The sequence below is a fragment of the Dendrobates tinctorius genome, unplaced genomic scaffold (assembly GCF_039654945.1).
Source record: "Dendrobates tinctorius isolate UK_male_01 unplaced genomic scaffold, ASM3965494v1 ptg000055l, whole genome shotgun sequence".
Taxonomy (NCBI): domain Eukaryota; kingdom Metazoa; phylum Chordata; class Amphibia; order Anura; family Dendrobatidae; genus Dendrobates; species Dendrobates tinctorius.
Window position 1 is genome coordinate 3,994,038 of NW_027361723.1, and position 23,314 is coordinate 4,017,351.

The following is a 23,314-nucleotide window of genomic DNA, read 5'->3' on the forward strand; positions in this document are numbered from 1 at the left end:
TCCTGTATTATACCCCAGAGCTGCACTCACTATTCTGCTGGTGCAGTCACTGTGTACATACATTACATTACTGATCCTGAGTTACATCCTGTATTATACCCCAGAGCTGCACTCACTATTCTGCTGGTGCAGTCACTGTGCACATACATTACATTACTGATCCTGAGTTACATCCTGTATTATACTCCAGAGCTGCAGTCACTATTCTGCTGGTGCAGTCACTGTGTACATACATTACATTACTGATCCTGAGTTACATCCTGTATTATACTCCAGAGCTGCAGTCACTATTCTGCTGGTGCAGTCACTGTGTACATACATTACATTACTGATCCTGAGTTACATCCTGTATTATACCCCAGAGCTGCACTCACTATTCTGCTGGTGCAGTCACTGTGTACATACATTACATTACTGATCCTGAGTTACATCCTGTATTATACTCCAGAGCTGGACTCACTATTCTGCTGGTGCAATCACTGTGTACATACATTACATTACTGATCCTGAGTTACATCCTGTATTATACTCCAGAGCTGCACTCACTATTCTGCTGATGCAGTCACTGTGTACATACATTACATTACTGATCCTGAGTTACATCCTGTATTATACCCCAGAGCTGCACTCACTATTCTGCTGGTGCAATCACTGTGTACATACATTACATTACTGATCCTGAGTTACATCCTGTATTATACTCCAGAGCTGCACTCACTATTCTGGTTCTCACCCCTGACCGTTTTGTGTTTCCAGGTGTCCTGCAGATAAGAAGTCTTCTCCGTTGGCTCCCCTGACAGTGAAGAGTCGTTACGCGCTGCGCAGGCGGAGTTCTCCCCGCTTGAAGTCTCCACTTCCAGTGAAGAGAGGTTCTCCCCGGGGATTGGTCCACATCTCCAAGCACCGGCTGAGAAGGCTGCCCCCTCCTGGCAAGCAGCAGTGCTCTCCAATGCGAGAAGGTAGGAGCACATGATGTGTTATGGCGGCTCTACGCCACCGGTCTCGTGTGTACAGAAGGTTGTCGGATCTCCTCTGCACAGCGGAGTTGGCAGGCGGACAAGTCACCTTTTATGTGAGGTCCAGACTGCGACGTTCAGGGCAGCTTGGTGGTCTCCTGACGGAGGCTTGCGGTATAGAGGGGCAGGTGAGGCTCTGCTATGGTGAAGGCGTTATTTGTGCCCCTGCTGATATTTTAGTGGCACAGAGAGCCCCCTGATTAGAATGGCACCATGCCCACCCTTCACTTTCTCACTAGTGAGAGCCCTTGTGTCTCTTGGCAGTCACTAATCTTGGCCCTCGAGCCTTGCTCATCCTAACAATAATAATAATTTTATTTCTATAGCGCTGACATATTCCGCAGCACTTTACATTTCAGAGGGGATTTGTACAGACAATAGACATTACAGCATAACAATAATCACATACAGTAGATTATAACAAATAACAAGAGGAGTGAGGGCCCTGCTCGCAAGCTTACAGTCTATGAGGAAAGAGGGAGACACGAAAGGTGGGTGGTAACAGTTGCCCTGATTGTATGGACCAGCCATAGTGTTAAGTGTGTAACAGTACAGACACAGAGGGCTAATGGATGCATAAAGCATGTGGGAACATGATGCGGGGAACCTGGTTATGGTAAAACTTTTGGCTGTGCCACACAGGGATAGATTAGGTTAATGTGTTGAGGCGGTAGGCCAGTCTGAATAAATGCGTTTTCAGGACACGCTTAAAATTGTGGGGATTGGGGACTAATCGTATTGACCTGGGAAGTGCATTGCAAAGAATTGGCGCAGCACGTGTAAAGTCTTGGAGACGGGAGTGGGAGGTTCTGATTATTGAGGATGCTAACCTCAGGTCATCAGCAGAACGGAGGGCGCGGGTAGGGTGGTATACTGAAACAAGGGAGGAGATGTAGGGTGGTGCTGAGCCATGGAGGGCTTTGTGGGTGAGGGCAATAAGTTTGTACTGGATTCTGGAGTGGATGGGTAGCCAGTGTAATGACTGGCACAAGGTAGAGGCATCGGTGTAACGATTGGTGAGGAATATGATCCTGGCTGCAGCATTCAAGACAGATTGGAGAGGGGAGAGTTTAGTAAGAGGGAGACCGATTAGAAGAGAGTTACAATAGTCGAGACGAGAATGAATAAGAGAAACAGTAAGAGTTTTTGTGGAATCAAAAGTAAGAAAAGGTCGAATTCTAGAAATGTTTTTGAGGTGCAGATAACAAGAGCGAGCCAGTGATCGGATGTGGGGGGCAAAGGAAAGCTCGGAATCAAGTATGACCCCAAGACAGCGGGCATGTTGCTGGAGAGTAATAGTGGAACCACACATGGAAATGGCAATGTTGGGTATAGGTAGGTTAGTAGAGGGAGGAAACACGAGTTTCGGGAAGGTGAAGACATTTTTTTTCTTCAGATATTTTCTATTTCTGCCAAAACATGACACCAGTGCTGAGCGTCACCATAAAATGTGAATTTGGAATTTAGTTTATGTTGCTTACAATGGCAGAAACCTTTCTTTAAAGTTTGTCTCTAAGCAAGAACGTATTAGTGTTGGTTTTGCTGCCATCTGGTGGCTGTGTATGAGTATTACAGCGAGTGCACATACTGTAGCAGATAACTGGTGACTGTCTGTCTGGGGTCAGATCACTCAATTCAGGGGTTATCTGAACCCCCACAAATCAGCTGTTATCACCAGGCTGGCTCTCACTGTGCATATCCACTGCTGCCACCTCCCGGTATTGCATGTTGGGTGTTCACATCTTTGGCAATGCGCGGATGGGTCAGCGATGCGCGGATGGGTCAGCGATCTGCTCTTACATCCACATTGTGTCTGCCCATAAGTTGGTTCTGTAGGTTTGAGTTTTCTAGATCGCTGCTTGCTGGCAGTGAATGTCCTCACTGCTGAGATATAGTGTAATGGCGTGAACTGCTGCACTTCTCTGTGTCTCCACCAGGGGACAGCCCCGTGCCATCGTCGCCCGTTCTCCACCACTCTGAAGTAATTGATCACATAATTTACCCTTTATGTGAATGGAGGCCGATATGAAGTCATGTACAGCAATAACCGGCTGCTGCCGGGGTCCCGTATCTGAGAGGAGGGATAAGATGTCTAACGCCCGCACTCAGCCCCCTCAACTGCCCGCACTCACCTCCTGCACTCAGCTACTGCTCTCGCCCTTATCTTACCTCTGATGACCTGTCTGCCCCATGCGCTCTCCCCCTTGTCTGCTGTCTCTCTCCTTCCTGTGCTGTGTTCTCCACTCATGAGCTGTCTCAATCCCTGTGCTCTGTCTCTCTCACCCCCGTGTCTGACCGTGTAGAGAACACACCACAGCTCCTGGGCAGGGGAGGAAGCAAAAGACAATACTGACATCACAGCAGGAGATCGCAGAGGATACATTTTGTGAGGGAAAATATTGTTTAAAAGTCAGTGAAATATGTTACCTCACAAAATGTATCCTCTGCGATCTCCTGCTGTGATGTCGGTATTGTGTTTTGCTTCCTCCCCTGCCCAGGAGATGTGGCATGCTCAGTACACGGTCAGACACAGACAATTTTTAAAATAAACTTTCGTTCGTGGGAAAACCCCTTTAATGTGACCGGCTTCCTCTGCCTGTAGACATGTCACAAATCTGCCGCCAGGATCAGCCGAATGATTCACTGCGCCGAATTTGCACTGGAATAGTGCGATGGTGTTCCGCTGGTTGTACCGCGCAAGAGGCTGCATGAGTGTGTGTGAGAGTTTGTGTGAGTGTGTGTATGTATGTGTGGTGTGTACAGCGTATAGTGTGTGTGGTGTGACGGTGTTCTGCTGGTGGTACCGCGCAATAGGTTGGTACCAGCAGCAGTTTCCATATTGACACACCCATCACTTGGGTGTCCCAATATGGAGGTCGGTGAACTTCAACCGCTTGGAATTCTGGGATATGGTGACATCTGGACAGAACAGGAAATGAAAACATTACAAGGCAATTATATAAATAGATCATTTCACATTCAACTGTTTAAAATTGTAACACCCCTCATCCCCTGCGTCATGGAGAAGCCGCAGCGCATGAGTTACAGCATGGAGTGATGGCCGCCCCCTGTCGGCACCCTCCGTCATCAGCCAGACTACAATCTATTATTCCCTGTTATCAGCCATTACTGGGGGAGGAGGCTGTAGGACAGGAGACTACAATCTATTACTCCCCGTTATCAGCCATTACTGGGGGAGGAGACTGTAGGACAGGAGACTACAATCTATTACTCCCCGTTATCAGCCATTACTGGGGGGGAGACTGTAGGACAGGAGACTACAATCTATTACTCCCTGTTATCAGCCATTACTGGGGGAGGAGGCTGTAGGACAGGAGACTACAATCTGTTACTCCCCGTTATCAGCAAATTACTGGGAGAGGAGACTGTAGGACAGGAGACTGCAATCTATTACTCCCTGTTATCAGCCATTACTGGGAGAGGAGACTGTAGGACAGGAGACTACAATCTATTACTCCCCGTTATCAGCCATTACTGGGAGAGGAGACTGTAGGACAGGAGACTACAATCTGTTACTCCCCGTTATCAGCCATTACTGGGGAGGAGACTGTAGGACAGGAGACTACAATCAGTCACACCCTGCTGAGAGCAGCACCTGTCTTGTGAGCTCCAGGACTTCCAGGAGGAGGCCCAGAGTCTGCCTCTCTTCTCCCCAGGGAGAGGCAGGCTTCCTGGGAGCCAGGCATGGCTTCCCAGGCTTCTGTTCCCCGGTCTGTGCCGGCGGGGGACAGAGAGCAACAGCAACCGGCCCAGGAGGGCGTGAGGAGATCTGGTCGGATGAGAAAGACCGTACCCACCTACTCCAACCCCGAGACGGCTCATCGTCCGCCCAGAGAGGGAGACAGGGGCACCCCAGGCCCCAGGAAGAAGAGCCCAGCAACATCATGGGGCGAGATGACCTCCAGCGAGTCCACGAGCTCCTTCTCCTCCCGAGTGGTCGCCATGTTACGAGAGTACGAGGATGCCGGCAAAGCACTGACCGGGCTGAAGGAGCAGCTGCGGGAGGCACGGATCCTGAACACCCGTGCCTCTAACAAGGAAAGACCCGCGACCTCCCAGAGGTTTAAAGCCCTCAGAGATGAGGTGGTCCGGTTAGTGCTCCTCCGGGAGGGGATTGAGAAAAGCGCAGGTCCCTTCCTGGAGAGGTTTAAGAACCAGCGGCAGTTCTCTGAAATGAAGGGGTTAAATACCTCGGGAGAACTGCCAGCCGGCGTCCTAAGCGAGGAGGAGGAGGACGATGAAGTCGTGGCTGGAGTCTCTCGTGCTGGAACAAGCCGGGAGAAAGAGTCGCAGAGCCAGCAAGGAAGCGGCCTCCCGGCACGGCAGAGGACTCCGACAACCCATGCTGGAGTGTCAGCGGAGGAAGAGGAGGAGTGCGGTCTGTTGAGGGAGATCAGAGAGCTGGAGTCTCCTGTGGACCTGACCAGATTCTCCTTCGGGGAGGACGAGCGAGCGGAGGAGACCAAAAAGAGGAGGAAGACAAAGAAGACAGCACAGGAGGTGGTGAGTTACAAATATGTACCAATGTCTGATGTTACACCTACCACCTCCTGTGTAAACCCCACCAAACCTAAAAGCACGGGCTCTGCAGTGGGTCTGGAGCATAGGCAAGGTGGGGAGAGGAGGAGGACGTCCGGCAATGCTGCCGTCTGTGCGGGGAACAGTGCAGGGGGTGAGGCTGTGGAGGTACTCACGGCGCCGGACATAGGGGACCCCGTGGAGTTTCCCTCCCTGCCTGCTGCGGCTAAGCCGGTTATCACCGGGGCCAAGGAGAGCGGGGGGGATGTCCACGCCGTTGCGAAAGGGGGACGGTGTGGGCAGACTCCATCCCTGCTCACTGCAGCTGAGCTGGCCAACGCTGGGGCTGTGGGGGGCAGGGCCGAGGAGCATGGTGCGGCAAAGGGGGGCGCACTGTTGTGACAGGGGCGCAGTGCGCCTCAACAGAGGAGAGGAGGCGCGCAGCTGAGACAGAGCCACGGGAAAAAAAAAAAACACAGCAAAAGCAGGGAACATCATCAGCAAGGAACACTGTGCGCTCTGCCGTGACGGGGGGACAGCATGCCCCAAAATGTGATACCAGCACCCCGAAGTCTGTGGCTACAGGGCAGGCAGCCCAGGACAATAAGGGGCACAGTGCTCCAAAAGAACTGCACAATGTCAGCAATGAGCTAATGAAAACGGGTGCGGTGCTGCACCACTCCCCCGACCCAGCAGGTGTGAGTGCAGAGACTGCAGACACAAGGGAGGAGGGAATGGATGTGACTGTGGAAGGTGCAGAGAACAGTGGTAATGGGGTGAATGATGGGAGTTGTGGTGCCGCAAATGATGGGAGTACTGCTGGAGTGAATGGTGGGAATAGTGGTGGAGTGAATGATGGGAGTTGTGGTGCCGCAAACGTTGGGAGTATTGGTGGAGTAAATGATGGGAGTACTGCTGGAGTGAATGGTGGGAATAGTGGTGGAGTGAATGATGGGACAGGTGGTGGAGTGAATGATAGGAGATGTGGTGCCGCAAATGATGGGAGTACTGCTGGAGTGAATGGTGGGAATAGTGGTGGAGTGAATGATGGGAGTTGTGGTGCCGCAAATGATGGGAGTATTGGTGGAGTGAATGAGGAGAGCAGCACTGGTGTTGGTGGAGGGGAAGTAGGTAGTGGTCCCACTGCCCCCCCAGCGGTGGCGAGGGCTTCAGCCCCTAGCTATTCGGGGGCTGTCACTGCTGGGGGTAGTAGTGCGCCCTTGTCTGGTGGCCCCGAGGACGGTGACTTGCAGCAGCGCTTCCTGGACGCCCTGAAGAAAGGGGAGAGTTCCATCAATGTAGAGGGGAGGGAGGTTGATCTGTCTTTCTGGATAGAGAGACACGGTCATTCCGCCTTCCGAGATAGAGGGGCAGAGACTGTCTGGTCTCTGCCGACACCGGGGCAGAGGAGTAACCGTAGGAACGTGGCCCGTCTCCAGTGGGTAAGCAAGGATGCCTGTCCTGATCGGTCAAAGGTTGCTGAGCTCCTGCTGGGGATGGGCTTCGCGGCATACAACATCTTTGCCTTGATCCATCCCTATGGGACCTCCTACTTCGATGTCAGCTTCGTGAGACCGGAGGGCCTTGAGCTTTTTTGGTCTCGCCATGAGCTGGCTCGGGGTCGCCCCGAATGGCAAGGTTTCGTCCCTGTCGCAATATCCCGCCAGAACTCGGTCAGGAAGGTGACCGTTTTGACCAGTAACGAGTCACTTTCCTGCATGGACATCTCCACCTGGATTGGTCGATATGGCGACATTGTCGGCATTCCTGAGAAGACCCGCGACGACCATGGTATCTGGTCAGGGGCCTGGACCTTCATGGTGAAATTGAAGGTTTCAGGAAACACTGTTACCCATATACCTTCCTCTACATTTTTGGGGAGGGACAGGATCCTGATTTTCTACCAGGGGCAGCCTAAGGTCTGTCACAGGTGCGGCAGCCCCACACACTTCAGTGCGCAGTGTACCACCCAGAAGTGCGCACTGTGTGGGGACCTTGGCCTTCTCGCTGCTACCTGTGGCAGGATTAGGTGTAACTTGTGTGGTGACCTCGGTCATCCATTCAGTCGCTGTCCGCGTTCCTTTGCCAATGCAGTCCTGAAAGCGGCGAGTGCGGGACAGGCGAAAGCCGGGACTAATCTTGCCGGTGAAGGGACCAGTAGGGGCGGAGGAGGCAGGGAACCGGTGAGGAGCAAGCTGCCGCCATCCAACATCAGGCGGCAGGAGCAACGCCATGGGAACAGGGGGCAGGGAGTAATGACCCTAAACCCTGACCCAGGTACTTCACTTGCAGCTGAGGATCCTAAAGACAGCGAATTGAGTGAGGAAGTCAGGAGACTTGAAAGGGAGGAGCAGGCAGACGCCATGTCCTCCCAGGAACCCTCATCCGGTGACAGTCTGGATGAGGGAGCGGGGGAATGGTCACAACAAAGGAAAAAGGGTAACCGGAAAACAACCAAGGGTAGGAGTGGGTCCAGGTCTCGAGCCTCCGCTCTGGAGTGCGACCCCTCTGATTCTCTAGCCCTGATCCAGGTGCCATTGGAAGGTCCAGCGGCCCCCCTTCTGGTGGATCTCTCCAACCGGTTCGGGGCCCTCCAGGACTCCCCTGCAGAGGGGGAGGACAGGAGCCCGGAGCCGGAGGTAGCGGACAAGGATGTTGGGGATCAGGGGGTCGCTGAGTCTTCTTCTCAGGGAGCAATTAAAGGGCCCTCTGGGGGGGGGGGACACTACCTCGGGACCACCAGACAAGGGCCAGAGTGTATGTAAGGAGAGAATGGATGAGTCTGTGTGTCTTAAGCGCACTAAAAGCTCATCATTGTCTGAGGAAGAGGGTGAAGCTGTTGGGGGTGGGAAGAAAAAGGCTATCTAATCCAATCAATCATGATGGCGGCACCCACACCGTTGACGCTGGCAACCATTAATGTTGCCAGCATAAAGTCAGAAGCGGCAAGGTACACGGCCTTTCATTTTCTCGGCCAACTTGATGCCGACATTTTGTTTTTGCAGGAGACCAGGTTGACTGACCTATCAACCATGCATAAAGCAAGGAGGGAGTGGAGGCATGGGCCCTCCTACTGGTCTCTTGCGGCCGAGCCGTATAGCGGGGTGGCGGTCCTTTTTAAGACTGCAGCGGTTGAATGCAGACGATTAATTGAATTAGAAATGGGGAGATGCTTGATCCTAGATGTCTCCATGGGGGGACAGGAGCTTCGGCTCATTAACATCTACGGTCCCCAATCCAAGTGGGACCGCAAATGTCTCTTCATGAAGATCAAACCTTTCTTATTTTCAAGTCGGCAGGTGGTCTTTGGAGGGGATTTCAACAACGTCACGAGACCCTGTGATAGAGGAGGTTCTGGGGACCGGCTGACTTATGATTGCGTCGCGCTAAACAGGATAGTAAGTGAGGCACGCCTAGTGGATGTCCACATCCGGCACAACACAGGCAGCACGGGATTCACCTTTTTTAGAGGTAGTCAGTGCAGGTCTAGGATAGATAGGTTTTATTTGAAGGAGGAAGCCGTCTCCTCGCCGTTGTCGGTTGTGGAGGTGGAGTTCTCCGACCACTGTTTGATTATGTTTTCTCTGAACGTTACAGAGACTCCTAGGATGGGAAGAGGTTATTGGAAGCTGAATTCATCACTCCTTGAGGAAGAAGCTGTAAGACGGTCTTTTGAGGATTTTCTTCAGAGCCAGGTACCGCTGCTGGGCCTAAGTAACACTAAGTCAGAGTGGTGGGAGATGTTCAAACATCGGGTGGCGAAATTCTTCCGGCAACTCTCAAACCTCAGAAGCCTGAACAGGGATCGCCTGTATCAGAGCCTGAGGAGGAGACTCGAGCATCTTGTCTCGACTGGAGGTAGCCGCGAGGAGATCTCCGGTGTGAAGTCCTTGCTGAAGAGGTGTCAGTACGATAGGCACGCATCTTTGGTTTTTGAGAGGGACTACGGGAAGTACTACTCGCCCGACCCTTACAGAAGCTGCAAGATGTCAGTGAATAGTAAGATAGTGACGGGGCTGATGGACAGTACGGGATCCTTGAAGAGGTCCAGATCAGGGATCTTGGAGGTCGTCAGTTCATACTACTCACACCTCTTGGGAAGGAGGGAACTGGATCGTGACAGGATGTCGGCTTTCCTGGCTGAAGCTGTTCCGGAGCCAGGGGCTGACCTCTCGCTGGACGTTTTGGCAGAAGCGATCAAAGAAGAGGAAGTGAGACTGGCGATCGATGGGCTCAGGCCCAAAAAATCACCAGGTCCGGATGGCTTAACATCCGAGTTCTTTAGGACCTTTAGGGACTCCTTGGTTCCCCTCTTGACTCAGGTGTTTAATGAGTGTCTCTCCTCGGGCACCCTGCCGAGATCATTAAGGAGGTCAGCTTTGATCATTTTGTCAAAGGGTAAGGATCCGTCACGCATTGAGAATTGGCGTCCCATAGCACTTCTCAATGTGGACAGGAAGGTTTTGGCTAAGATACTTTTCAACAGGCTGGTGAAGTTTGCCCCGCGGCTGCTTTCAGAGGCTCAGAACTGTTGCGTTCCTGGCCGTAGCACTTTCAGTGCTGTTCTGGGTGTCCGAGAGGCCGTGGAGCAAGGCAGGGCGGGCCTTTGGAAGGGGTTCCTGCTGACCCTGGATCAGGCAAAGGCTTTTGACCGGGTTGACCACGAGTACCTCTGGTCCACTCTTTTGAGGTACGGTCTGCCTGGGGGGTTTGTGGACTGGCTTAAGACCTTATACGCTGGGGCTGAGACTTTCCCTCTGGTAAATGGGTGGATTGGACAACCTTTCGGGGTAGGATCTGGTGTCCGTCAGGGCTGCCCTCTTAGCCCATTGCTGTACGCGTTTGCGATCGATCCCTTCCTCAGAAGGATCGAGTGTGGACCGTTGGCGGGGGTGGGGATGGGCGGGGTGGCGCCAGAGGCTATCCTGAGGGTAGTGGCCTACGCGGACGATGTCACCGTTTTTGTTTCTTCGCGAGAGGAGGCGATGGTGGTGATGTCAGAAGTGGAGAGCTACTCGGAGGCTTCCGGGTCCAAGGTCAACCAGGACAAGTGTGAGAGTCTCTGGCTGGGAGGCGGGGATCCCGGGTTTGATCTTCCGGACACCCTCCCCGAACCCCAAGAACACGCCAAAGTCCTAGGCATCGAATTTGGTCAGGGTGATTACCCCACGAAAAACTGGGAAGGCAGAATCAAAGGTGTCGCTCAAAAAGTGGACCAATGGAAGGGTTGGTCTTTGACCCTGAGGGAAAGGGTTGGCCTGTGCAAAGCTTTCCTGCTCCCCTTACTAATCTACCTGGGCAGCGTCTGTGTCTTGCCAGAGCCTCTCTGGACTCGGGTCTACAGTCTGCTCTTTCAGATGTTATGGGGGAATAGACTGAACCTAGTCAAGCGGGAGGTCACTTACCGCACGAGGAGACTAGGGGGGTTGAATATGGTGAATCCCGTGGTGTTCCTAGTGAACACCTTTTTGAAGGTCAACGTGGCAAACCTCTGGAAAGAGAGGGCTCCTCCGTGGGTATTCTCCTGCAAGGGATGGTTTCAGCCTTTCTTCCAGGAATGGGAGACAGGGGGAAGATTGAAGGATCTTCGCACACCGCATGGGCATCTCCCGGCTTATGTTACCCCGGTTCTGAAGATGATGCGCCGGTGGGGTCTGGGAATGTGGGAGGTGAGGTCCCTCCCGAGGAAACTCCTCGACATGCGGGTCTTGCTTTCGCATTTTCAGAGTCCATTGGTCCTCAAGGACTGCCCAAGTCGGGATCTAGAGGTTGGGTTGAGTTTGTTAAATTCTAATAGGATCCCCAAGAAGTACTGGGATTTGACTTAGCGCTGCTTCCAAGGTAAGTTGTATGTGAGGGACAATCTGAAGTACAGGAGCTCCGAGGACAGGAATTGCCCCCGTGAGGCTTGTGCTAACATGCTGGAAAGCATGGAGCACTTCCTGCTTCATTGTCCCTTTAATACAGAGGTGTACAACAGGGTGGGAGCTTCCATTGGTTGGCCGCGGCTGGCTACTCTGTCCTATGCCGAGTGGGCCTATGGAGCGTTCGGAGACCTCGGGAGAAGGGACAGAGTCACTTTATTTAAAGTCAGCGCAGTGGTCAGGTACTTCACGTGGAACGCACGAGTTTTAGTTTCGACGCAGAGTAAAATCCTCCGTGTAGACGAAGTTTATAGCAGCATCCTAGGTGCCCTGGTGAAGGTCCGTTCTCTGGAGTATGAAAGACTGGGCGCCCGGAGGGCGGCCCATCTCTGGAGGGGTTTCTCCTTCGGGGTGCCTTAGTCCGTTAGTACTCCTATATCCTGGTGGTGGGCTGATGCCTTTTCACTCTAGAGTTTTGTTTTGAATTTCAGTCTCCTGAATAGAAGGTTTGCAAGCATCGAACTTGAGCCTTAAGTGGTGAGTACGTAGGTTATGTTCTGTAACGTTGGTTTATGTATATATTGTATATAGCGTAATGTATGTATTGTATATATTGTGTATAATAGAGGGTCTTAGTTAGGTTGGGTGGGGGGATGGGGGGTTTTCAACAGCGGTGATAAGAGACTGATCTGGCCTGGTCCAGGCCCCGCCTGGGGAAAAACTTTGGGGCCTGATCCTAGCTCGGAGAAATCCTGAACTTTGTGGCCAGAGCTGGATCAGGGGTGGTGGGATAGATAGAGTAGATGTGTGTTTTATATATAGTGTTAAAAAAAAAAAAAATAAAAGGAAAAATATATAAATATTGTTAATTTTCTATACTATGTTTGTAATTAGGTTTGTCGTAAGTGTGAATGTGGCGGTGTAAGGGGGAGGCTGTGAGGTAAGGCAGTGGGACCAGAGGGTATTAGGTGTGTCTTGTACAATATTCGGACTGGTGTCATATGTTTATATTGTATATAGTGTATATAGTATTGTATATAGGACGGTGTAAATGTAGTTCATGGGGTGTATATAATAGTGTGAATGGAGCTGGGTCGGGGGTTTTACATGATTTTATTTATTTATTATTTTAAGGGGGTGCTGGTGTAATTATTGTAATTTTGTTCCTTTTTTGTTTTTTTTTAGTTTTTAATTTCTTGTTTCTTTAATTTAATTTTCTTTTCCCGTTTTGTAGGTCGAGAATTTCCCTTATTGTTTCCATTTCTTGTTTATTTCTTTGTGTTTGTGTCTGATTTTGTCATATTGTTTCTGATTGGAGTTTTTGTTCTATGTTTGTTCTGTTGTGTTCTATTTTGTAACGTCGTGAAGGATTTTATAATAATAAAAAAGACCTACAATCTATTACTCCCTGTTATCAGCCATTACTGGGGAGGAGACTGTAGGACAGGAGACTACAATCTATTACTCCCCGTTATCAGCCATTACTGGGGGAGGAGACTGTAGGACAGGAGACTACAATCTATTACTCCCCGTTATCAGCCATTACTGGGGGAGGAGACTGTAGGACAGGAGGCTACAATCTATTACTCCCCGTTATCAGCCATTACTGGGGGAGGAGACTGTAGGACAGGAGCCTACAATCTATTACTCCCCGTTATCAGCCATTACTGGGGGAGGAGACTGTAGGACAGGAGACTACAATCTATTACTCCCCGTTATCAGCCATTACTGGGGGAGGAGACTGTAGGACAGGAGACTACAATCTATTACTCCCCGTTATCAGCCATTACTGGGGGAGGAGACTGTAGGACAGGAGACCACAATCTATTACTCCCTGTTATCAGCCATTACTGGGGGAGGAGACTGTAGGACAGGAGACTACAATCTATTACTCCCCGTTATCAGCCATTACTGGGGGAGGAGACTGTAGGACAGGAGACTACAATCTATTACTCCCCGTTATCAGCCATTACTGGGGAGGAGACTGTAGGACAGGAGACTACAATCTATTACTCCCTGTTATCAGCCATTACTGGGGGAGGAGACTGTAGGACAGGAGACTACAATCTATTACGCTCTGTTATCAGTCATTACTGGGGGAGGAGACTGTAGGACAGGAGACTACAATCTATTACTCCCTGTTATCAGCCATTACTGGGGGAGGAGACTGTAGGACAGGAGACTACAATCTATTACTCCCTGTTATCAGCCATTACTGGGGGAGGAGACTGTAGGACAGGAGACTACAATCTATTACTCCCTGTTATCAGCCATTACTGGGGAGGAGACTGTAGGACAGGAGACTACAATCAGTCACACCCTGCTGAGAGCAGCACCTGTCTTGTGAGCTCCAGGACTTCCAGGAGGAGGCCCAGAGTCTGCCTCTCTTCTCCCCAGGGAGAGGCAGGCTTCCTGGGAGCCAGGCATGGCTTCCCAGGCTTCTGTTCCCCGGTCTGTGCCGGCGGGGGACAGAGAGCAGCAGCAACCGGCCCAGGAGGGCGTGAGGAGATCTGGTCGGATGAGAAAGACCGTACCCACCTACTCCAACCCCGAGACGGCTCATCGTCCGTCCAGAGAGGGAGACAGGGGCACCCCAGGCCCCAGCAAGAAGAGCCCAGCAACATCATGGGGCGAGATGACCTCCAGCGAGTCCACGAGCTCCTTCTCCTCCCGAGTGGTCGCCATGTTGCGAGAGTACGAGGACGCCGGCAAAGCACTGACCGGGCTGAAGGAGCAGCTGCGGGAGGCACGGATCCTGAACACCCGTGCCTCTAACAAGGAAAGACCCGCGACCTCCCAGAGGTTTAAAGCCCTCAGAGATGAGGTGGTCCGGTTAGTGCTCCTCCGGGAGGGGATTGAGAAAAGCGCAGGTCCCTTCCTGGAGAGGTTTAAGAACCAGCGGCGGTTCTCTGAAATGAAGGGGTTAAATACCTCGGGAGAACTGCCAGCCGGAGTCCTAAGCGAGGAGGAGGAGGACGATGAAGTCGTGGCTGGAGTCTCTCGTGCTGGAACAAGCCGGGAGAAAGAGTCGCAGAGCCAGCAAGGAAGCGGCCTCCCGGCACGGCAGAGGACTCCGACAACCCATGCTGGAGTGTCAGCGGAGGAAGAGGAGGAGTGCGGTCTGTTGAGGGAGATCAGAGAGCTGGAGTCTCCTGTGGACCTGACCACATTCTCCTTCGGGGAGGACGAGCCAGCGGAGGAGACCAAAAAGAGGAGGAAGAAAAAAAAAGATGACACAGGAGGTGGTGAGTTACAAATATGTACCAATGTCTGATGTTACACCTACCACCTCCTGTGTAAACCCCACCAAACCTAAAAGCACGGGCTCTGCAGTGGGTCCGGGGCATAGGCAAGGTGGGGAGAGGAGGAGGACGTCCGGCAATGCTGCCGTCTGTGCGGGGAACAGTGCAGGGGGTGAGGCTGTGGAGGTACTCACGGCGCCGGACATAGGGGACCCCGTGGAGTTTCCCTGCCTGCTGCGGCTAAGCCAGTTGTCACCGGGGCCGAGGAGAGCGGGGGGGATGTCCACGCCGTTGCGAAAGGGGGACGGTGTGGGCAGACTCCATCCCTGCTCACTGCAGCTGAGCCGGCCGACGCCGGGGCTGTGGGGGGCAGGGCCGAGGAGCATGGTGCGGCGAAAGGGGGGGCACTGTTGTGAGAGGGGCGCAGTGCGCCTCAACAGAGGAGAGGAGGCGCGCAGCTGAGACAGAGCCACGGGAAAAAAAAAAAAATACACAGCAAAAGCAGGGAACATCATCAGCAAGGAACACTGTGCGCTCTGCTGTGACGGGGGGACAGCATGCCCCAAAAAATGATACCAGCACCCCGAAGTCTGTGGCTACAGGGCAGGCAGCCCAGGACAATAAGGGGCACAGTGCTCCAAAAGAACTGCACAATGTCAGCACTGAGCTAATTAAAATGGGTGTGGTGCTGCACCACTCCCCCGACCCAGCAGGTGTGAGTGCAGAGATTGCAGACACAAGGGAGGAGGGAATGGAGGTGACTGTGGAAGGTGCAGAGAACAGTGGTAATGGGGTGAATGATGGGAGGAGTAGTGGAGTGAATAATGGGAGTTGTGGTGCCGCAAACGTTGGGAGTATTGGTGGAGTGAATGATGGGACAGGTGGTGGAGTGAATGATAGGAGATGTGGTGCCGCAAACGTTGGGAGTATTGGTGGAGTGAATGGTGGGAATAGTGGTGGAGTGAATGATGGGAGTTGTGGTGCCGCAAATGATGGGAGTATTGGTGGAGTGAATGAGGAGAGCAGCACTGGTGTTGGTGGAGGGGAAGTAGGTAGTGGTCCCACTGCCCCCCCAGTGGTGGCGAGGGCTTCAGCCCCTAGCTATTCGGGAGCTGTCACTGCTGGGGGTAGTAGTGCGCCCTTGTCTGGTGGCCCCGAGGACGGTGACTTGCAGCAGCGCTTCCTGGACGCCCTGAAGAAAGGGGAGAGTTCCATCAATGTAGAGGGGAGGGAGGTTGATCTGTCTTTCTGGATAGAGAGACACGGTCTTTCCGCCTTCCGAGATAGAGGGGCAGAGACTGTCTGGTCTCTGCCGACACCGGGGCAGAGGAGTAACCGTAGGAACGTGGCCCGTCTCCAGTGGGTAAGCAAGGATGCCTGTCCTGATCGGTCAAAGGTTGCTGAGCTCCTGCTGGGGATGGGCTTCGCGGCATACGACATCTTTGCCTTGATCCATCCCTATGGGACCTCCTACTTCGATGTCAGCTTCGTGAGACCGGAGGGCCTTGAGCTTTTTTGGTCTCGCCATGAGCTGGCTCGGGGTCGCCCCGAATGGCAAGGTTTCGTCCCTGTCGCAATATCCCGCCAGAACTCGGTCAGGAAGGTGACCGTTTTGACCAGTAACGAGTCACTTTCCTGCATGGACATCTCCACCTGGATTGGTCGATATGGCGACATCGTCGGCATTTCTGAGAAGACCCGCGACGACCATGGTATCTGGTCAGGGGCCTGGACCTTCATGGTGAAATTGAAGGTTTCAGGAAACACTGTTACCCATATACCTTCCTCTACATTTTTGGGGAGGGACAGGATCCTGATTTTCTACCAGGGGCAGCCTAAGGTCTGTCACAGGTGCGGCAGCCCCACACACTTCAGTGCGCAGTGTACCACCCAAAAATGCGCACTGTGTGGGGACCTTGGCCATCTCGCTGCTACCTGTGGCAGGATTAGGTGTAACTTGTGTGGTGACCTCGGTCATCCATTCAGTCGCTGTCCGCGTTCCTTTGCCAATGCGGTCCTGAAAGCGGCGAGTGCGGGACAGGCGAAAGCCGGGACTAATCTTGCCGGTGAAGGGACCAGTAGGGGCGGAGGAGGCAGGGAACCGGTGAGGAGCAAGCTGCCGCCATCCAACATCAGGCGGCAGGAGCAACGCCATGGGAACAGGGGGCAGGGAGTAATGACCCTAAACCCTGACCCAGGTACTTCACTTGCAGCTGAGGATCCTAAAGACAGTGAATTGAGTGAGGAAGTCAGGAGACTTGAAAGGGAGGAGCAGGCGGACGCCATGTCCTCCCAGGAACCCTCATCCGGTGACAGTCTGGATGAGGGAGAGGGGGAATGGTCACAACAAAGGAAAAAGGGTAACCGGAAAACAACCAAGGGTAGGAGTGGGTCCGGGTCTCGAGCCTCCGCTCTGGAGTGCGACCCCTCTGATTCTCTAGCCCTGATCCAGGTGCCATTGGAAGGTCCAGCCGCCCCCCCTCTGGTGGATCTCTCCAACCGGTTCGGGGCCCTCCAGGACTCCCCTGCAGAGGGGGAGGACGGGAGCCCGGAGCCGGAGGTTGCGGACAAGGATGTTGGGGCTCAGGGGGTCGCTGAGTCTTCTTCTCAGGGAGCAATTAAAGGGCCCTCTGGGGGGGGGACTACCTCGGGACCACCAGACAAGGGCCAGAGTGTATGTAAGGAGAGAATGGATGAGTCTGTGTGTCTTAAGCGCACTAAAAGCTCATCATTGTCTGAGGAAGAGGGTGAAGCTGTTGGGGGTGGGAAGAAAAAGGCTATCTAATCCAATCAATCATGATGGCGGCACCCACACCGTTGACGCTGGCAACCATTAATGTTGCCAGCATAAAGTCAGAAGCGGCAAGGTTCACGGCCTTTCATTTTCTCGGCCAACTTGATGCCGACATTTTGTTTTTGCAGGAGACCAGGTTGACTGACCTATCAACCATGCATAAAGCAAGGAGGGAGTGGAGGCATGGGCCCTCCTACTGGTCTCTTGCGGCCGAGCCGTATAGCGGGGTGGCGGTCCTTTTTAAGACCGCAGCGGTTGAATGCAGACGATTAATTGAATTAGAAATGGGGAGATGCTTGATCCTAGATGTCTCCATGGGGGGACAGGAGCTTCGGCTCATTAACATCTACGGTCCCCAATCCAAGTGGGACCGCAAATGTCTCTTCTTGAAGATCAAACCTTTCTTATTTTCAAGTCGGCAGGTGGTCTTTGGAGGGGATTTCAACAACGTTACGAGACCCTGTGATAGAGGAGGTTCTGGGGACCGGCTGACTTATGATTGCGTCGCGCTAAACAGGATAGTAAGTGAGGCACGCCTAGTGGATGTCCACATCCGGCACAACACAGGCAGCACGGGATTCACTTTTTTTAGAGGTAGTCAGTGCAGGTCTAGGATAGATAGGTTTTATTTGAAGGAGGAAGCCGTCTCCTCGCCGTTGTCGGTTGTGGAGGTGGAGTTCTCCGACCACTGTTTGATTATGTTTTCTCTGAACGTTACAGAGACTCCTAGGATGGGAAGAGGTTATTGGAAGCTGAATTCATCACTCCTTGAGGAAGAAGCTGTAAGACAGTCTTTTGAGGATTTTCTTCAGAGCCAGGTACCGCTGCTGGGCCTAAGTAACACTAAGTCAGAGTGGTGGGAGATGTTCAAACATCGGGTGGCGAAATTCTTCCGGCAACTCTCGAACCTCAGAAGCCTGAACAGGGATCGCCTGTATCAGAGCCTGAGGAGGAGACTCGAGCATCTTGTCTCGACTGGAGGTAGCCGCGAGGAGATCTCCGGTGTGAAGTCCTTGCTGAAGAGGTGTCAGTACGATAGGCACGCATCTTTGGTTTTTGAGAGGGACTACGGGAAGTACTACTCGCCCGACCCTTACAGAAGCTGCAAGATGTCAGTGAATAGTAAGATAGTGACGGGGCTGATGGACAGTACGGGATCCCTGAAGAGGTCCAGATCAGGGATCTTGGAGGTCGTCAGTTCATACTACTCACACCTTTTGGGAAGGAGGGAACTGGATCGTGACAGGATGTCGGCTTTCCTGGCTGAAGCTGTTCCGGAGCCAGGGGCTGACCTCTCGCTGGACGTTTTGGCAGAAGAGATCAAAGAAGAGGAAGTGAGACTGGCGATCGATGGGCTCAGGCCCAAAAAATCACCAGGTCCGGATGGCTTAACATCCGAGTTCTTTAGGACCTTTAGGGACTCCTTGGTCCCCCTCTTGACTCAGGTGTTTAATGAGTGTCTCTCCTCGGGCACCCTGCCGAGATCATTAAGGAGGTCAGCTTTGATCATTTTGTCAAAGGGTAAGGATCCGTCACGCATTGAGAATTGGCGTCCCATAGCACTTCTCAATGTGGACAGGAAGGTTTTGGCTAAGATACTTTTCAACAGGCTGGTGAAGTTTGCGCCGCGGCTCCTTTCAGAGGCTCAGAACTGTTGCGTTCCTGGCCGTAGCACTTTCGGTGCTGTTCTGGGTGTCCGAGAGGCCGTGGAGCAAGGCAGGGCGGGCCTTTGGAAGGGGTTCCTGCTGACCCTGGATCAGGCAAAGGCTTTTGACCGGGTTGACCACGAGTACCTCTGGTCCACTCTTTTGAGGTACGGTCTGCCTGGGGGGTTTGTGGACTGGCTTAAGACCTTATACGCTGGGGCTGAGACTTTCCCTCTGGTAAATGGGTGGATTGGACAACCTTTCGGGGTAGGATCTGGTGTCCGTCAGGGCTGCCCTCTTAGCCCATTGCTGTACGCGTTTGCGATCGATCCCTTCCTCAGAAGGATCGAGTGTGGACCGTTGGCGGGGGTGGGGATGGGCGGGGTGGCGCCAGAGGCTATCCTGAGGGTAGTGGCCTACGCGGACGATGTCACCGTTTTTGTTTCTTCGCGAGAGGAGGCGATGGTGGTGATGTCAGAAGTGGAGAGCTACTCGGAGGCTTCCGGGTCCAAGGTCAACCAGGACAAGTGTGAGAGTCTCTGGCTGGGAGGCGGGGATCCCGGGTTTGATCTTCCGGACACCCTCCCCGAACCCCAAGAACACGCCAAAGTCCTAGGCATCGAATTTGGCCAGGGTGATTACCCCACGAAAAACTGGGAAGGCAGAATCAAAGGTGTCGCTCAAAAAGTGGACCAATGGAAGGGTTGGTCTTTGACCCTGAGGGAAAGGGTTGGCCTGTGCAAAGCTTTCCTGCTCCCCTTACTAATCTACCTGGGCAGTGTCTGTGTCTTGCCAGAGCCTCTCTGGACTCGGGTCTACAGTCTGTTCTTTCAGATGTTATGGGGGAATAGACTGAACCTAGTCAAGCGGGAGGTCACTTACCGCACGAGGAGACTAGGGGGGTTGAATATGGTGAACCCCGTGGTGTTCCTAGTGAACACCTTTTTGAAGGTCAACGTGGCAAACCTCTGGAAAGAGAGGGCTCCTCCGTGGGTATTCTCCTGCAAGGGATGGTTTCAGCCTTTCTTCCAGGAATGGGAGACAGGGGGAAGATTGAAGGATCTTCGCACACCGCATGGGCATCTCCCGGCTTATGTTACCCCGGTTCTGAAGATGATGCGCCGGTGGGGTCTGGGAATGTGGGAAGTGAGGTCCCTCCCGAGGAAACTCCTCGACATGCGGGTCTTGCTTTCGCATTTTCAGAGTCCATTGGTCCTCAAGGACTGCCCAAGTCGGGATCTAGAGGTTGGGTTGAGTTTGTTAAATTCTAATAGGATCCCCAAGAAGTACTGGGACTTGACTTGGCGCTGCTTCCAAGGTAAGTTGTATGTGAGGGACAATCTGAAGTACAGGAGCTCCGAGGACAGGAATTGCCCCCGTGAGGCTTGTGCTAACATGCTGGAAAGCATGGAGCACTTCCTGCTTCATTGTCCCTTTAATACAGAGGTGTACAACAGGGTGGGAGCTTCCATTGGTTGGCCGCGGCTGGCTACTCTGTCCTATGCCGAGTGGGCCTATGGAGCGTTCGGAGACCTCGGGAGAAGGGACAGAGTCACTTTATTTATAGTCAGCGCAGTGGTCAGGTACTTCACGTGGAACGCACGAGTTTTAGTTTCGACGCAGAGTAAAATCCTCCGTGTAGACGAAGTTTATAGCAGCATCCTAGGTGCCCTGGTGAAGGTCCGTTCTCTGGAGTATGAAAGGCTGGGTGCCCGGAGGGCGGCCCATCTCTGGAGGGGTTTCTCCTTCGGGGTGCCTTAGTCCGTTAGTACTCCTATATCCTGGTGGTGGGCTGATGCCTTTTCACTCTAGAGTTTTGTTTTGAATATCAGTCTCCTGGATAGAAGGTTTGCAAGCATCGAACTTGAGCCTTAAGTGGTGAGTACGTAGGTTATGTTCTGTAACGTTGGTTTATGTATATATTGTATATAGTGTATTGTATATATTGTGTATAATAGAGGGTCTTAGTTAGGTTGGGTGGGGGGATTGGGGGGATGGGGGGTTTTCAACAGCGGTGATAAGAGACTGATCTGGCCTGGTCCAGGCCCCGCCTGGGGAAAAACTTTGGGGCCTGATCCTAGCTCGGAGAAATCCTGAACTTTGTGGCCAGAGCTGGATCAGGGGTGGTGGGATAGTTAGAGTAGATGTGTGTTTTATATATAGTGTTAAAAAAAAAAAAAAAAAAAAAATCCCAAAAAAAGGAAAAAATAAAAAAAAAAAATAAATAAAAGGAAAAAAAAGGAAAAAATATATAAATATTGTTAATTTTCTATACTATGTTTGTAATTAGGTTTGTCGTAAGTGTGAATGTGGCGGTGTAAGGGGGAGGCTGTGAGGTAAGGCAGTGGGACCAGAGGGTATTAGGTGTGTCTTGTACAATATTCGGACTGGTGCATATGTTTATATTGTATATAGTGTATATAGTATTGTATATAGGACGGTGTTAATGTAGTTCAGGGTTGTATATAATAGTGTGAATGGAGCTGGGTCGGGGGTTTTACATGATTTTATTTATTTATTATTTTAAGGGGGTGCTGGTGTAATTATTGTAATTTTGTTCCTTTTTTTTTTTTTTTTTTTAGTTTTTAATTTCTTGTTTCTTTAATTTAATTTTCTTTTCCCGTTTTGTAGGTCGAGAATTTCCCTTATTGTTTCCATTTCTTGTTTATTTCTTTGTGTTTGTGTCTGATTTTGTCATATTGTTTCTGATTGGAGTTTTTGTTCTATGTTTGTTCTGTTGTGTTTTATTTGTAACGTCGTGAAGGATTTTATAATAATAAAAAAGACCTACAATCTATTACTCCCTGTTATCAGCCATTACTGGGGGAGGAGACTGTAGGACAGGAGACTACAATCTATTACTCCCTGTTATCAGCCATTACTGGGGAGGAGACTGTAGGACAGGAGACTACAATCTATTACTCCCTGGTGTCAGCCATTACTGGGGGAGGAGACTGTAGGACAGGAGACTACAATCTATTACTCCCTGTTATCAGCCATTACTGGGGGAGGAGACTGTAGGACAGGAGACTACAATCTATTACTCCCTGTTATCAGCCATTACTGGGGGAGGAGACTGTAGGACAGGAGACTACAATCTATTACTCCCTGTTATCAGCCATTACTGGGGGAGGAGACTGTAGGACAGGAGACTACAATCTATTACTCCCTGTTATCAGCCATTACTGGGGGAGGAGACTGTAGGACAGGAGACTACAATCTATTACTCCCTGTTATCAGCCATTACTGGGGGAGGAGACTGTAGGACAGGAGACTACAATCTATTACTCCCTGTTATCAGCCATTACTGGGGGAGGAGACTGTAGGACAGGAGACTACAATCTATTACTCCCTGTTATCAGCCATTACTGGGGGAGGAGACTGTAGGACAGGAGACTACAATCTATTACTCCCTGTTATCAGCCATTACTGGGGGAGGAGACTGTAGGACAGGAGACTACAATCTATTACTCCCTGTTATCAGCCATTACTGGGGAGGAGACTGTAGGACAGGAGACTACAATCTATTACTCCCCGTTATCAGCCATTACTGGGGGAGGAGACTGTAGGACAGGAGACTACAATCTATTACTCCCTGTTATCAGCCCTTTTTGTGGGGGGCTGGTGACAGGACAGATGAGTGACTGACCCCTGTAAATCTCTGTGCCGTGGCTCCGGGGGTCTGGGCAGCTGCTGTTCCTTCCATGTCTTTATTTGGCTCTGAGAACCCCGTACTGCTGTGGGGGCGCAGTGGAGAGTGTGGGGTTAATGTTAGCAGCAGCCGGGCGCTGACCCCGCTCATAAATCATTATCTCCCTGGAGCTGGGGTCTCACTGCTGGGGGCTCAGGGGGATGTGTGAAAGTTCACATATCTGGCACTCTGCCGCCCCGGCCTCGTCACCGCCTGTATGTGACAGTGTTCGGTTTCTGTTGACAAGTTTAGCACTTACAGGTGACAGAGAATTCTGGGATGTCGCCGTCGGCCACTTGGGCCCCGGGCCTCTTGCACCTGCTGACATGGACATGAGATATCGGCAGTAGTGGCCCCCAAATACACGAGATGGGCCCATTACCTCTGTGTGGACAGGGGGTGACAGTCGGTGCCCCTTCACCTGAACATTGCAGGGTCCTACTCAGGGGCCCCTGGGTGGTAGAGCCCACAGGCTTTTCACGGCGTCCTCTTATAAGACTCGTCATCCAGAAATACTTTCCT

The 23,314-nt window shown here is 52.1% G+C and overlaps 1 protein-coding gene across 1 annotated transcript in view; it reads left to right on the plus strand.

The window, feature by feature from the left end:
* ZC3H3 (zinc finger CCCH-type containing 3) overlaps positions 1-23,314 on the plus strand; it is a 156,733-nt gene that overhangs the window by 3,446 nt on the left and 129,973 nt on the right. The window contains exon 3 of the mRNA XM_073577360.1: positions 757-959. Coding sequence (XP_073433461.1) covers positions 757-959 — 203 coding nt within the window. The remainder of the gene's footprint in view (positions 1-756; positions 960-23,314) is intronic.